Raw genomic sequence first — 15703 nt, forward strand, 5'->3', positions numbered from 1 at the left:
TGATGGCAATGCAGTGCAAAGTCAGCACAAGGTCCAGGTTTCTCTCTGGGGTTTAAACACAGTGAGGCTTGCTGGCAGGACAGGGATGGACAACTCCATTTCAGCCACTTGGGACTCAATGGGGATATGTTTCCACTGTGCTGATCCTCACCGACACAGGCAATGTTTCAACCAAACCACATAAGCCAGAGCTACTGCCTCTTCATCTGTTTTATTTCACATCTTAGGAGTGAAACCCAAGCCAGCAGTAAGTTTTTCCCTGCCTGCAGGAGGGCTGGGATTTCGTTCCGCTGGCACTTGGTCTGTTTTTGTAAGGAATGACTTTACCATTTTGACCACCTCTGAAAGACAAATCCAAACAGACATCTGCTAAAAAAAAAGGAATTACTGGAAAATCACAGAAAGAGCAAGACACCAAAGACCTCTTTAGCATACAGGCTTATATTCTGTTCTATTACCAACTACCAAAAGGGTGGGAACAGCAAAGCTCAGCTTACTTTGTAAAATCAAACCCGGTCTATCCCTGCATCCTGCAGGATGCTCCAGGAGCCAGAGCGAAGGATCTGCACATACAGTACGAAATGGCTGCAGGACACTGCTCTTCTCACACTGACACACACCTCACCATGGGCTGTTCCCTTCAAACAGTTTGCATTGAGGGCTCTGTTCAGCTGTGCTGTGGTTTTCTCATTTCACACCAAGATGTTCTCCAGACAGAGGTGAGGAAAGGAACAATCACCATCAAGGGTTGCAATAGGCTGATTTTATATCCTTTCTATTGCTCTGCCTAGGATTAAACCAGTTAATTTCTGGACAAGTCACTCAAATTTCTACTCCTCCCTTGACCACTCAGTAAGGGCATGTATTACACTGGGACTGTACAAAATACCTCAGCGATCTTTTTTGGCTACCCAGGTGGGTTCTGGAAGAGCACAGGAAGGGGAAGTGGGTGCTCTGGGCTCAAAGTGGTGTTTTATTTCTGCTGCTGCACCATGAGATGCCTGGGACTGGAGGGTTTGGGTTTGAACCTCTAAATCCCCACAAAGCCACTTTCCTTACTGACCCCCCACTTCCACAAAAGAATCTTCCAGGGCTACCAGCCAACATCTGTCTCACCTTTCAGCACAGTGGTTGTGAGATCCTTTTGTTGAGGGGCTAACAGACATAGCAAATGCCTTCACTATTCCTGGATCAGCACCTTTTCCCCTGCCACGTCAGAGGTATCTCTACTTACTCACAGTGAAACTGCTGGACAAGCAAGGGGTTTGGCTGAGGGAACTTCATGGAGTTGTTTTGGGGTATTCTGGTGGGACAAACATCTCACACAGGGTATTACAGAACAAATGCTACTGTCTGTGGTGCTGTTTGAGTCAGCCAGACTAAAGCCAAGAACGGGAGGCTCCTTCATCAGCTGGTATTACAGTGTGGGACAGAAACTAATGAGAAGAGCAACTAATTTATTTATTTTTAAAGGGAAAATTAAATGTGCTTTTTTGCCCAGATTGCTGTCAGGTGAAGTATCAGCAAGATCTCCACCAGCTGATGTGTATGTAACAGACAGGTACTACAGACCAGAGCGATGGCAACACGAAGAGCATCTCCCCGGGGAGGATCTGCACTGCTGCCTATGAAACGTGGGGTACCACGTAGTTACTTTTGTTTGACATGGGCAAAAAATAATTCCATGGAAACAGGCAGGTTCAATGGAGTCGGTTTAATGGCTCTGTGCTCCTGTTTTATTGAATCTGCTTTAAGACATGATGAATCAGCCAACCCAGCAGACCTGACTGGAGATTTCCAGCGTTACACATGAACGTCTTTGGAATAGGTTCTCCTCTCTGTCTTTCCTACTGAGCTCTCCATTAACATGTACTGGAAGTAATACACGATGTTTGCCTGCATTTCATCCAGATGGAAGTGCAAGTGTGTCAGAAAGCAGGGTAGAGCGCCGGGATGATTTGGATAACTGAAAGAAGCTTGCCATAAGCAGATAAGCAAGAATAAAAACATGTACAAATCTCAGAGCGCTTACACAATCCTTATGTGGAGCCCTACACCACAGTTAGATTATTTTCTCAGGTTAACAAGCCGGTGAATTATAACACTGACTTAAACACTAATGTGTATGATCTCCAAGGCTTAGAGCATCACCTCCCAGCCTCATGCCACAACTGCAAATACAAAGGAAGCTGAAGCAGGGGCAAGGTGGCCATGGTGGTCCCTGTGCTGGGGGCCACCATCTCCATCCCCACACATCCTCTATCTGGACAAGCTGAGCTCTGTGCCCACTGGGGACCAGGATCACCCTCAAGGCAGAGCAATGGGCACACAGAGGTTGGTGGTGGCTTCCTGTGAGCGTGGCACATGGAAGGTGAAACGACGGGTTATCTGAAACTCTGACCTTTAATCCGAGCCCTAAAATAACGGGTTTATTATGCTGCTATTGCATAAGCTTCTTTGAAAGTCAAACGAAACACAGCTTTTTCCTTTTTTTTTTGAAGCAGCATCTGTGTCTTTGCTCGGGATTAGGGATGTAATTGTGCACGATGACACAGGCTTGTGAGGCACGTCACCCTCGCCCGCACACAAAAGTGCAGTCGCCGAGGGTGAATGCTGGCTGGGAACTGCGAGGTGGTCAGAGGCATGTCTCTCATTTCTCTTACTTCAACAAGGGAATTTACTTCAGCCTGACAAGGAAAGTTTTGGAGCAAATCAATGCGAGAGGAAGTGCATAATGTCTGGAAATGATGTTTTAATAAAAAACACTGGCAGGTTTGCCACTGAACCCACAGCGTATTTTCCTCGCCAGCCTCTCTCCTTGCCTCTCCACCACTCTGTGTCTATTCTTCACCATCCTGGTTCTTACCTCCTCCACATTCAACCCCAAACCATTTCAGCTGACAAAACCAAGCTGCGCTCAGTCCGCTTGTCCTTTTTACCCGCGCTCATACAGCACGTTTGTTCTACATGCGCCTGCTTCATTAAGAACGAGGCATGCCACGGATCAGAAAGTAATGAAACACCAGGCACTCCCCCCCTGAAATTCTGATCAAACATCACAGCCATTAACCCTTTCGCTCTGCAACACCACCGGCTCACTCCACCGAGGGGTACAACGCCATGGACCAGCTCTCCTTGGAGCTAGAGTGGGATCAGCCTGCCAAATCCAGCGGCTCCCCCACCATCTGAAGCTGATTTTGCCCACAAACCCCCAGCCGTGCTCCCAAAGTTGTAGCAAGTATTGTTGTCTATTTTCCTGTAGGCATTTCCAGCCCGAGGACCCTCGCCAGCATTGCAGGGAGAGCTCGTAAGGAGGAGGGAAAGGAGGAAGGGTTTATGGAAAGAAGGGGGGGAAAAAAAAAAACCAGGAAAGGCTTTGCAGTCACACTGAGAACTCAAACTCCACCCCGGCTTGTTGCACGCAGCCCCGCCGTATAAAGTGCTTTTGTTTCATTTTTAATACACAAAGCCTGCTTGTCCTTTCCTGCCGCTCCTCCCCTTTGCCACCCACTTGTATCCGATCCCAATGGCACCCCTGCCAAGAGAATTAGGGAGTGCTCCCTGCTAAATGGCAGCCTTTGTGTGACCGCAAGACGGCTGGTACTATCTCACAGAAACAAAAGCAGAAGCCATTTGCCTAATTCTTATTAATCTCAGTTGCCTACGCCACGCAGCATTAAGGAAATAGATGAAATAAGGAAAAAGACAGAGAAAAATAAAAAAAAGGCTTTAAACATGTTCACTTGCAGTATATAAAAGTGCATCGAGAAGCGATCCTGACACTCGCCTGAATTACCCGCTCACGACAAAGTAGCTACAGTTTTACAGTCAACTACACACTTTATTAAACAAACAGAAAAGAAACAGGAAATTTCCCCTTGCCTGGAAAATGTTGCCTCCACATTCTTCTTCTTATTAAAAACCACACATGGCAGTGGAGGAGGAGGGAGGGAGGAGGAAGGGGGGGAACCCACACACGAGAAAATACTACCACTTTTCAGTGCGTTGCCTCTCCTTTCGTCTACGAGTGGGTATCTTCAAACAGGCAATCCCGTGGCCCACAGCTGCAACATCTCAAGACAAATGTCTCTTTGAACACGGAGGGAAAAGAAAAGGCTTTTGTCCTGAGCCACAGAAGAATAGCCTGGAATTGCGAGAGGAGTTACAGTCACCTCTGCGCGGCTCCCAACTCTTCAGAGCACTCCCTCCAGACTTTGCCGAAGCTTTTAACTAATCGTAGTTCTTTCCCAGCCCTTGAATAAAATCATGTGAGTGCCAGCCAAAAAATCTTTTGCTATGCACACTAAAGGGTTTGTATATGTCACAGTTGCTTTTTCCCCCCTTCCACTCCCCTCCTCCTATTGACTTGCACATACGGCGGGGTGGTTTTTTTTTCCCCTTCGAGTTGTCTCGAATGGATTTAATCTGTGCCACGCTGCGTTTTATGTTTGTTTGGGTTTTTTTTGTGTGGGGGGTTTGTTGTTTTTTTTCCTTAAACTTAAAAATGAGACATGCCTTTCCATGCAGAGCATATTGAACGAGGCTCCAGAAACAGGCTGATAGCCTTTAGCAGCAGCACCATGAAAACAAACACAAAGCACTGCGGGAAAGCAAGGCTAGGCTGATCAATCTCATCTAGCACCCTGAAATGAGGGGCCAGATTCTTTCTTGGTGCGTAAATCAACTGGTTTTCAGCAACAGAAACAACATTCGCTTGCTGGCAGGGTTCATATCATCTTGGGGGTGTCCATCCAGTTTATCCATCCTGCTCAGTTTGCCCCAAATAGGTGAAAGCAGCCCCAAATCACTGTCATCCTAATTGTGCTGCTGCAGGACACGGTGATGAGGGCAGGTCATCCCTGCGCAATGCCTCACCTCCAGAGCGTGCAGCAGGCTCACAGCCTGGAGCAGTTGGGCTTTATTCTTTCCAGTTGCCATCATGTTTGCCAGAGGCAGCAGCAGCTAGAGACAACCCTTATCCAAGAAATGAGGAAAAAAATCTGCCTCTCACTCCCCTTTAATACTGTTAGTGCTGCATCTTACTATTTGTCATTAGAGAGTGTGCAAGTTCATTAATAAAGGGATCTTGGTGGCATTTGAGAGCTCAAACTGATTTTCAGCTATGGAAGCCAAAACTGGCATATGGTGCTGGCTACAGTGCTTCACCTGGGAGAAATGCAGCACATGGGGAAGTCTGTCAGCAAGAAAGTTAGCCTGTGTTTCTCCATCACCATTTTATCACTGTCCTGGTGGTTCAAACAGCATCATCACTCTCCTCTGTAAACTAGGGGGCCTGAACCACCGAGAGCTGGTCCAAGGGAAACATCCAGGAGCAGCAATTCATCGGCACACACACACCCCACTAATAGACAAAGGTCCTGCTGACCCTGTCGGATGCTTCGGGATGCACAGGAGAGTCCTGGAATTGGAGGAGAGGGTCAGGAATAAGGAGGGCAAAGTTTATTATTCAAAGCTGGTACCGACTTGTAACATAAACATCAAAAGACCTGTCAGACTCCCCAAAATCCAGTGTCCAAGTAGAAGACAAGAGGATTTAGGCACACCTTTCTCTTGAACTTACACTGCCATTGCCTTGAGCACTCCAAATTTTCCATAACTTACTGTCCCAGCCATCACCCCTGCATTACAAGCTGGGCCCCACAGTGCCCTTCCAAGGTGGCTCAGGCGTCTGCACTCCTGGACCACCCTCTTTCATGGGCTGTAAACCAGTGCTGATCCTGCTTCAGGAATGTGTGGAGGGGAAAACTTGGGGTCACCAATAACAGAGGGGGTGGTGATATCAAGCTGTAGCAGTATCATTTGCAAGCAGAAAGGTGCGACTTGTGAAGGTGCCATTGAAAAAGTGCTGAAGGAAGGTTTCTGTGAGGATGGGGTGTTTTTGGAAAGCACTGATTTCCACCCTCCTCTTCTGCAGCATACTCCCAAGTGATGCTCTTTCTTTCACTTAACTTTTCCTATTAATAAATGCTTCTCATAATAAGTGCATATGCAAAAATGAAGTAAGACAGTCTTATCATGCTGTCAGGGGAAAAAAACAAACCCAAACAAACAGATATTTACTGTTATTTCTAATTGCAAATACTCTGGAGGCACTTGGTACTGCACAGAGAGAAGCCAGTATAGAAAGTGACAACAAATACACTATTTTACAACTAATCGTGGCATGAGTTTTTATAGAAGCAAAGCATCTTTGAGACTGTCAGGGTCCTACCAGGGAAAGGCTGTGAAATCCTCTCATTCAGAGGAGACGCAGTGTTTGAACCGATGTCTGTAGCTTGGCTGGAGCTGATGGGCTCCACACTCAGATAGGGAAAGGGGACAATGGCAAGTTTTCACTTGGAAAACCCCCAGGTCCTTGTGGGAAATCACATTTCAGAGAAACTCCGGAGCTCCAGAAAGATGAGCAAGGAGGCAGCAAGGCCCATCCTGCCCTGCTGGAAAGGAAAAACCTCGTACCTGCCATCGGGAAGAGCCTGTGCAAACTCCTGACCCCTCCAGCACATTTCCTCCCGTAAGCACACAAGAGCTGGCTTTCTGCCATTTCCCTTTCCAGATAACTTCTCAGGGCTTCCTTTAGGAATGTATTTTTAAAAATTCATGGGAAATTCCCATATAAAACAATATCCTTATTAGCCGATGCAAACACCGTGATTACGGTCCTCAGCTGAGCTACACAATCAGACAGCAACCACAAAGAAATGCTCAGGAAAAATACCGGAAGTATACACATGGTATTTTCTTACCCTTATTTGAATTCCTGTAGGTACACACACCAGAAAGAGATACACCTCGTCACCTCCTTTTGTGTACCCTTATTAAAGCACTGAGATACATGTAACCCACTGCTGATGCCACGGGGATGAAGTCTTGGGGCAGAAAAGCCAAGCACAAGCGTTGTAAAATTCTGGATCAATCTTCTTCTATGAAATAATCTGTGGACTGAACAAAATCTCATCCAGGAGCACTCTAGATACAGCCACAAGTATATAAACTGCTGTAATACAATAAACCAGTAATAGAATAGTAATATGTATGATATGGCAGGTATGCTCTATACCTGCCATATCAAATCATTGGTGTTTTCATAGAAACACAGAATCCTAGAATGGTTTGGGTTGGAAGGGACCTTAAGGCTCATCCAGTTCCAACCCCCTGCCATGGGCAGGGACACCTTCCACTTGTTCTTGTCCAAAGCCCCTCTCCAGGTTTCCTGGAGCCCCTTTAGGCACTGGAGCTGCTCTAAGGTCTCCCCTTCAGGAGCCTTCTCTTCTCCAGGCTGCCCCAGCCCAGCTCTCTCAGCCTGGCTCCAGAGCAGAGCTGCTCCAGCCCTCGCAGCAGCTCCGGGGCCTCCTCTGGACTCACTCAAGCAGGTCCATGTCCCTCATGTCCCAGAATTTTGGTTATTCCCAGGCTACCAGGGCGGTAAATCTGTGCCTATTAACACCAATCTGTGGCTTTCCCCCTCAGCTCACAGGTGGGTTAACAGGAGTGACTTCAAGAGGAGCAAAGCAAGGCCTTAGGGTGAAACTCCTAATGGCCACGCAAGGGAGATGGGGGGTGCCTGGGGATGTGCTGGCCCCAAGGGCTGCGCAGGGACCTTGAGAAGCGGGAGTGGGGAGCTGGGGATGAACGAGATGGTGACTCTGGGGAGGCAGTGGGAGCTGCCAGGGCACGTGAGAGACATGGCAGAGCAGATGGGAGAGGCCATATGGGGTACTGAGGGATACTACCAAGAAAGCTAAAAGAAGCACCTGGGAGGAATAATGCTTGTTCAGGGGAGCTCAGTGTCTTGTATTCGTTTTTTTTTAAGAGAGGGATGGGGGAAAAGAAGTGGAAAAACCCCATTAGGGGCTTGCGTTGCGGTTGTGATTCAGACACCATATGGGCTCTGGAGCTGTCCCACCTCCTAGGGCTGAGCTTTGCAGCTCCAGCTAAAAACAATATGGAGAAGGCAGCAAAACCCCAATAAATTCTCCATGAACGTGCTCCATTACCAAGCCCAGTGCAGAAAACCAACCGTATTTGTGTGCTTAGCAGATGGCTTTCTTGATATTATCCAGAACCCAGAGAAAATACTTTCTCTCCAGTGCTGCCACTTCAGCTGCAGTATATATTCCTTATATTTCATGATGTTCACCTCTGGGACACACATTCCAGCCATACGGCATCATGCAGGAAGGATGACATCCCACGCCAGCTCTCCTTCGGGTCCCTCCCTTTGGGTCATCCTCTTTATCTATTTATCTTTTCTATCCAAATGGAAACAAGGTACAGCAGTAAAAACCAAATGAGCTGCTCCAGGAAATGGACAGCTTTCCTTGTTTCTTTTTGGTTTAAAAAGAAATAAAAGAAGATCAAATAAATAAACCCAAGGAGAATGATGCTGATGCTTTACATGAGGGCACAGGGGAGAGCTGCTGATATTAGCCATCTGGGCAGGAGGCTGCTTGGACTTCAAATCACCCCGAGGGATTCAGAGGCTGTAAAGATGTTTTGGAAGATGAAACGTACAAATCAAGTCTAAAAGATGAGCCTGCTGATGGGCAGGACAGCTCTGGCATGGGGACAGCCTGAAACACCACCACCCAAGACCACCATGAGACCAGCAGCGGGGCTGCCAACAATGTACCAGTATTGTGGGGTGCAAACTTGTTTTTATCACACACACAGACAACTGACAGCCTTATGGTTTAGAGTGGAAATTCCCCATGAATGAAAACAAAAGCTCATCCATCAAAGCAAACACTTGGATCCATCTTTTGGGAAGCGAGGGGTTCAGTCACACCAGCTGTCTGTGTGCCACTGGCACCTTTTAAATTTGTGTTTGCACATTGATAATGAGTGATTGCGAGTAGGAAACAAAGAAAACTTCATGTTGGGACATACTGGTAGGAATTAAGTTACGCTGGCGTTAACCACTGGCATTAGTCCTTCCTATTATGCTGGACAGAAAGTGCTATCAATCTTTTAAGCAAGATATACACAGAGCTTTCTATGTGCCACTCTGCTTTGCTGCTGGCACTCTGAGGTCTGCTGGAGGTTTTCTGTAGATCCCAGAGGAGTCTTGGGACAGTATTAGAGGACTTTCTGTGCTGGGGAGGACAGTGGTTGCTGTTCAGTGTGGCTTACAGCATTCCCTATACGGTGATGCTCCTCCCGCACAAATGAGCTAGCTGGAGAGACAGGACCACATTGCTGAGGTGAGAGCCTTTGGAAGATAAATCCTCATCTTTACGTCTACCTGTAGCTGTTGTCATGTCAAGTCATTCATTTATAGCAAGAAGGGAGAACAACTCATGGAGGCTTCAGCCCAGGCTTTACCTAATGCTCTTTCCATGAGAGCAACGTGTGAGCCTTCGGTGAGAACCCAGCTTGATTTTAAGAGCTTTCCCAAAGCAACCTTTGGCCAAGTATGAAGTGCCAAAAAGGGCTGGCAGCTGCCTCGGTTCCTCCTGCAAACACTACAGATGGGCTGTGGTGGGAGCTGCGACCACCCAGACAGCACCCAAAAGCCCTGGCCTGGGGTGAGGGATGGTTTCAATCCTTTAAACCTACCTGGATATAGAATCCTAGAATCACAGATTGGTTTGTGTTGGAAGGGACCTTAAAGCTCATCCAGTTCCAACCCCCTGCCACGGGCAGGGACACCTTGTCCAGCATCTTCATTCAAAGTGATAAAAGGCACAAAACCTTCAAGCCATGAGCAGCAAGTGATGCCATTTGTGTGCACTAACTGAAAGAGAAGCACATGGGCTGTCCCTGGGCTGTCCCTGAGCCCTGTGAGCCACACCATGTGTTCTTCCAAGGGCTTTTCCACAGTCTGAGTGACGCTTGCTAGCTACTAAAGGGAAAGAGATGGTCAGCTCACTCCAAACCCCACAGGTCTTGCCAAGGCCTCGTCCCTTGGAAGACCTATTAAAACAGCTCCTGGGCACTTGCCAAGTGCACAAGCCCAGCTGGAACCGTCTGCTCAGCGACCCTGTTGCAAGGTCATCCCTTCTGAAGACCAAAACAGCCACTGTTTGACCTACGAATGTGAAACGTTGCTGCTGAGGGAGCTGGGTCTTTGGGAACTGTCTCCCTATCGCTGCTCACAGCCCCATCCCTGCTCTCAGATCCCTGCTCCTCTTCCATGGTCAAACAAAGGAAACTTTGGCATGGAGAAGCCTAACCACTGCCATGCTTCCAGCTTTTCTGCAGCACCTTCACAACCTGTACAAGGCTCCTGCTTTTGTTGCCCTAGTTTCTTGCTTCACCTTTCCATTTCTTACCCCTTCAGAGTCTCTCCCATCGCTCTTTGAGGAATTTGAGACCACAGAATCATAGAATCCCAGACTGGTTTGTGTTGGAAGGGACCTTAAAGCTCATCCAGTTCCAACCCCCTGCCACGGGCAGGGACACCTTCCACTAGAGCAGGTTGCTCCAAGCCCCTGTGTCCAACCTGGCCTTGAACGCTGCCAGGGATGGGGCAGCCACAGCTTCTCTGGGCACCCTGTGCCAGCACCTCAGCACCCTCACAGGGAAGAGCTTCTCCCTCAGAGCTCATCTCAATCTCCCCTCTGGCAGGTTAAAGCCATTCCCCTTGTCCTGTGCAAAAAGGATGGCAAAAAGGAAATATATGAGTGAGACAATAACCCTGGAAAGTCCTGGGAAGTGCTGAATGCCTGCAAATCCCACTCATTTCCCTAAGATAAACACCCTCACTTCCCTGTAGCACAGGATCATAACTAAGCGAGAAAAAAACCCCAAAATACTAACATTCAAAAGCACTTAACTACAAGCTTCTTGCTATTAAAGTTGATTTACTTTTACAACTAATGCTTTACAAGCACATTGTAGGATAAGGGCACACGTTGAATTTGTTGATGTTTAAAGCAGCCCAGAACCATAAAAACACAGCAAACAAAGCTTTGGCCTTGGCAGCAACCACCAAAACCCACCTGCTCTCCCAGGGGTAGCAAACACACTGCACTCCACTACTTCTGTGGCCCCGAGTACTCCACAAAGGCAGGGTGACCATTCCCAAGCTCACCAGCTCTTGGTCCTTCTGCTCTCACCCCAAGAAAGTCACTGAGACCACCAGGAAACCCACCACGGTTGAGGACAACCCTCAAGCACGTACTTCAGCTTAGCACATACTTCAGTGTGTGCTGTCCTTAATGGAAATGCTTTCTTGGATCAGGCTGATATCCCCTCAAGGCACATCATCAGTTATTTGCTAAGCAAGAAGGCGCACTGTTGTGGGGGATAGAGATGATGATCGCACCACACAGCGCAGGAAAGATGGGCATGAGAATGGATTTTACCCTTTGGTAGAACAGTTTATGGAGGGAAGCTGCTCACCTTGTGGGTTTTCCTAGCTATAGAGGGCAATAAGCAAAGGAGATCATCCAGGAGCATGATCCCCTGGACCAGCAGCTCTGCCTTGGCATGTCCTTGCAGGCAATGGCAGCACTGGGGAACACCCAGCTGGCTCCAACATTCCCTTGGGTTGTACTTACTGAATCTTATAGAACCCAAATATTATCTGGGGAGGGGGATGTGTGTGTATTGGAAAAGACTGGTTCTAGCTCAGGCAGGATTTACTGGTGATGACTGCATTAAGAAGATGTAATGCCCTGGGAGAAGTATTGAGAAGAAACTCCTGCTTCAACCCATGTTCCTTAGCTAATATATTGTATTCTTTTTAATGTCGTTGTAAAGCTGTCTCCCCACATGCATCAGTAAAATGCAGAAGGATCCCACACTGTGCTTGCAGCCACCTTCCCAGAGGAGCATGCTTTGCTGGAGGGTTCAATGGGAATGGGCTGATGTGGGCATCACCAGCATCTCCTGCCCTGCCATCTTCTGAGTCACTCAACTGGGAAAGAACCTATAACCCCCCTCAAGAAACCTCAATCTCTTTATCCAACTGCTCTGAAAAAAGATTTGAGAGATGTCACATAATACAACCCTTTTTAGCTATTTGTGCCCTGGAGCCATGCATTAATACAGCTGAGGCTAAGCTGGATTGAGGGAATTTTAAATGGCTGTATTGGATGATGCAGAAGGCTATCAAAAAATGAAATAAAGAGCTAAAAAAGCACTCTGAAAAGCAAAAAAGGAAACACTCAACACAAAACTGGAAAGATTTCATGAGGTCAGGGTGAACGTACAAAACCTCCCACTGGAAACGTTATTAATAATAGCATCTTATCTCCTACAGCATAGGAAGTACACGGATTAATAACAATACACTGATGAGTAACAAACTCCCGAATCTTAGAATATTATCATTTAATCACGGGGTTTTTTTAGACTGAAGGAAAAGGGAGGTAGGGAGGGCAGAGAACTCTCTATTTTCAACTCATCCTTTTAAAACCTCCTGACTTTTCACCTCTGTAGAGCCTCACTAACTCCTCACTAATAATTACTGTATGCTGAGAGCATCTTGAAGTTGCAAAAGGGCATCCTAGGTGTTACAGAAAGAAGTAAGAGTGTGTCCATACACTTACAAAGACTTTCAGGCACACGAAGAACATGCTTTTGAGGCAGCATGTAGAAATTGTGACTCCATGTGTACAGCTGTGGGGTTTCTACCAGTAAACTTCAAGCCAGAAATAAAGTCTTTTGTAATTCAGGGGTATGAAATCTTTCTTAATATGTCCAAATCAAATTAAACCAAGTGAGACATGTTTTTTGTGAGTTGCTTTTAAGTTCAGTTCTTCCAAATATCCATTAAACCTTTGAAAATTAAATGAATTTTGTTTTTAATGTAATATACAATTGTGGAGATCTGAAGAAAAGCATATGGTCCCCAAAGCATGTGTGTTTTGCTAACTATATGAGTTGGTCTAATAAAAGATATTATCTCTCCCTGCAAACCTTGCGTAGCTTTGGTTTTCCTGGCTGAATAAAGATAACAGGAAAAGTTTAATGATTAACTTTAATGTTCTCTCTTTTCCTCCTTTATCAGGCTTTTCCTGGCCACTGCCACTCCTGCCTTGCTGCAAAACACAGGCTGCAGGTCTGGGGGCTCTCTGCCTCCATGCACCACCTCCTGATACATCATCATCTCAACAGCCTCTGGACATGAATGTGGCTGGAACAACCCAAAACTCTTCCAAAAAGATCTCAAAACATACAATCCCAGAACGGTCTGTGTTGGAAAGGGAGCTCAAAGCTCATCCGGTTCCAACCCCCTGCCACGGGCAGGGACACCTTCCACTAGAGCAGGTTGCTCCAAGCCCCTGTGTCCAACCTGGCCTTGAACACTGCCAGGGATGGGGCAGCCACAGCTTCTCTGGGCACCCTGTGCCAGCGCCTCAGCACCCTCACAGGGAAGAGCTTCTGCCTCAGAGCTCATCTCAGTCTCCCCTCTGGCAGGTTAAAGCCATTCCCCTTGTCCTGTCCCTACAGGCCCTTGTCCAAAGCCCCTCTCCAGGTTTCCTGTAGCCCCTTTAGGCACTGGAGCTGCTCTAAGGTCTCCCTGGAGCCTTCTCTTCTGCAGGCTGAACAAACCTGGAACATACAATGTTAGAGACATGATTTCTTTTGGTAGAGTGAAAGTAACCTCTGAATACAGCCTGGGGTGGAAGCAGCAGTGCCTACAGCCGCCCCACCTCACCTCCTTCGTCCTTCTCAAGGCCTTTGAAGGCTGAAAGAAACCCCTCCAGAGCTTTCCAGCTGTTCTTGGGCCCCGGATGAACAACATGCACGAGGAAGAGGCAAGAACACATCTAACATTTTTTCTCATCTCTGACCTTAAAAACATTCTCCTCTGATAATCCACAACCACACACTTCACATCTTAAACTAAGACAGCAGACCAAGCAATGCTTACTGAACACCATTGCCAACTTTTTGATATCAAAAATACCTCTACTTACCCTGAGACACCGTATCTGTCAGCACAAGTGATGCTTACCCCCACTGAGGGTTTTGGCCTTGGTTTTTCTTTGTGCCCAGCGAGGGCTCGAGTCATGGTTAAGTTAAATTCACATTGTTTTGCAAATCCTACCCTTGTAGCTGCTTCATTTCCACCTCTCCCACACCAGCTGGAGGGCACTCAGCCCAGTCAGCCGCACGCAAGAGCATTCTGCTTTATGGAAACCACGTTCAATGTCCAAATATTGTACAGTTCCTTGAATAACAGAGCTTAGAACTTCCTTAATTTATCATCAGTGTTTAAAATAATACTGCTAACCTTCACAAATAATGATAGATGAAAAATTTATCTTAAAACAGAGCTATTTGAGCTAAATCGAGAAAAATCTTTGCTAATCTGCTACTTCTTTGAGCAAAGCAAATACACACTCCCTGGGTTTCGTACTACAACAAAAATGAACATTGGCAGCTCAAGCAAAATCATCTACAAATACAAATCAACCTTTTCTCCTTGTGAGCCAGAGTAGCCCAAGGGATAACGGCATGATCACGCTTCTGATGTATTTATACAGTACATTTCATCTTCATTAATCTAGATAACGCCCTGGCAGATTCTTATTTCTTGAGTCAAAGAACAATGAGCTATTCCCATGCTACAGCAGTTCAACACCCACCTCTCCCCAAGCATGCGGGGCCCCATGGAGGTCTCCGACCACCCCCCTGGTGCCTCCTGCCTACCCTCCTACTGCCTTGGAAAGGGGCTGAAGCACTGCAGTCCTGGCTTGTCCTGGCTCCAGGCTGCAGCCCAGCAGCCCCCAAAGTTCATCACATCCCTTTGGTCACAGTGTGGGTCATGAAGGACTTTACCAAAGCATTGGGCAGCTCTGCCCTTGCCTTCCCCAGCTCTGATACATGGCTTTTCTCATGGGGGTAACCTCAGCAATGCAACATGAGCTAAAGGAGGGAGATCAGGATGCCGGTATCATAAAATCCTAGAATGGTTTGGGTTGGAAGGAACCCTAAAGACCATCTAGTTCCAATCCCCTGCCATAGGAATAAAGCACTCCTGCAAGGATCTGTATTTTCTATCTGTTTTGCGTGAGCTGGTATTTTGGTCAGTAATCTTCATATTTAAGGCGTCTTATTTTCTTGTGCATGCAAAGGATGGCTACAGTGCAACTCCCACAGCTGCTGGGAGGCATTTCCTACAGACACCCTCAGCACATCAAGACAGAAATAAAATCCAAACTGTAGAGAAAGTGACTGCTTTTGAAACCATGTTAAACTATAACAGGCTGAAAATGTCCTCATTTTCATGTATCTTCACTATCACAGAGAGGAAAGTCAGTGCTGATGGAGGTAAGCACAGGCTATAGGTTTATCTAATAATGTATACTGAAGAGAGGGAAAAATATTTCAGATTTGCCTACAGTTATAAAGCTGTAAATCACACTGGATAGTATCACTGCAGTAAGCTGTTTTCCTCTAACAGGTTTCTATATTTAACAGTTGAATAAACCCCTTCACCTATCAACCTAAGAGCTGTAGTTGTGTACCCTGTGGTTATTCTCAATTAATTACTATTTTAGCTTTAAAACTGTGCCACAAACCCACCGAAGAGTGAGGTATGGCAGAATGAAGCAACCAGATTTCATTTCTTTCTTGGGAATGAGGTAGGGGAGGGAAAGGGAGAGCTTTGCACTGGAGTTTCAGAAAGTGGACAAAGTTTCCTGCCTTGCAGTAGAAAGCAGTTAGAAAGATGGATGCTGACACATCACATACCCCTGCCTACTTGTTTATACACTTGATTACATCA

The 15703-nt window shown here is 46.8% G+C and overlaps 1 protein-coding gene across 6 annotated transcripts in view; it reads right to left on the reverse strand.

Moving 5' to 3' along the window:
• Window positions 1-15703, reverse strand: part of CTBP2 (C-terminal binding protein 2) — a 142518-nt gene that overhangs the window by 12208 nt on the left and 114607 nt on the right. Inside the window, exon 1 of one of the 6 annotated variants that reach the window (XM_030487768.1) lies at window positions 3883-4220. The exons of the other annotated variants lie outside the window; for them this stretch is intronic. Within the exon in view, the coding sequence (XP_030343628.1) occupies window positions 3883-3904 (22 nt within the window). The 5' untranslated portion in view covers window positions 3905-4220. Of the gene's footprint in view, window positions 1-3882; window positions 4221-15703 lie in introns of those variants that run through there. 6 annotated transcript variants of the gene reach the window in all.

Source organism: Strigops habroptila, chromosome 5, assembly GCF_004027225.2.
Source record: "Strigops habroptila isolate Jane chromosome 5, bStrHab1.2.pri, whole genome shotgun sequence".
Taxonomy (NCBI): Eukaryota; Metazoa; Chordata; class Aves; order Psittaciformes; family Psittacidae; genus Strigops; species Strigops habroptila.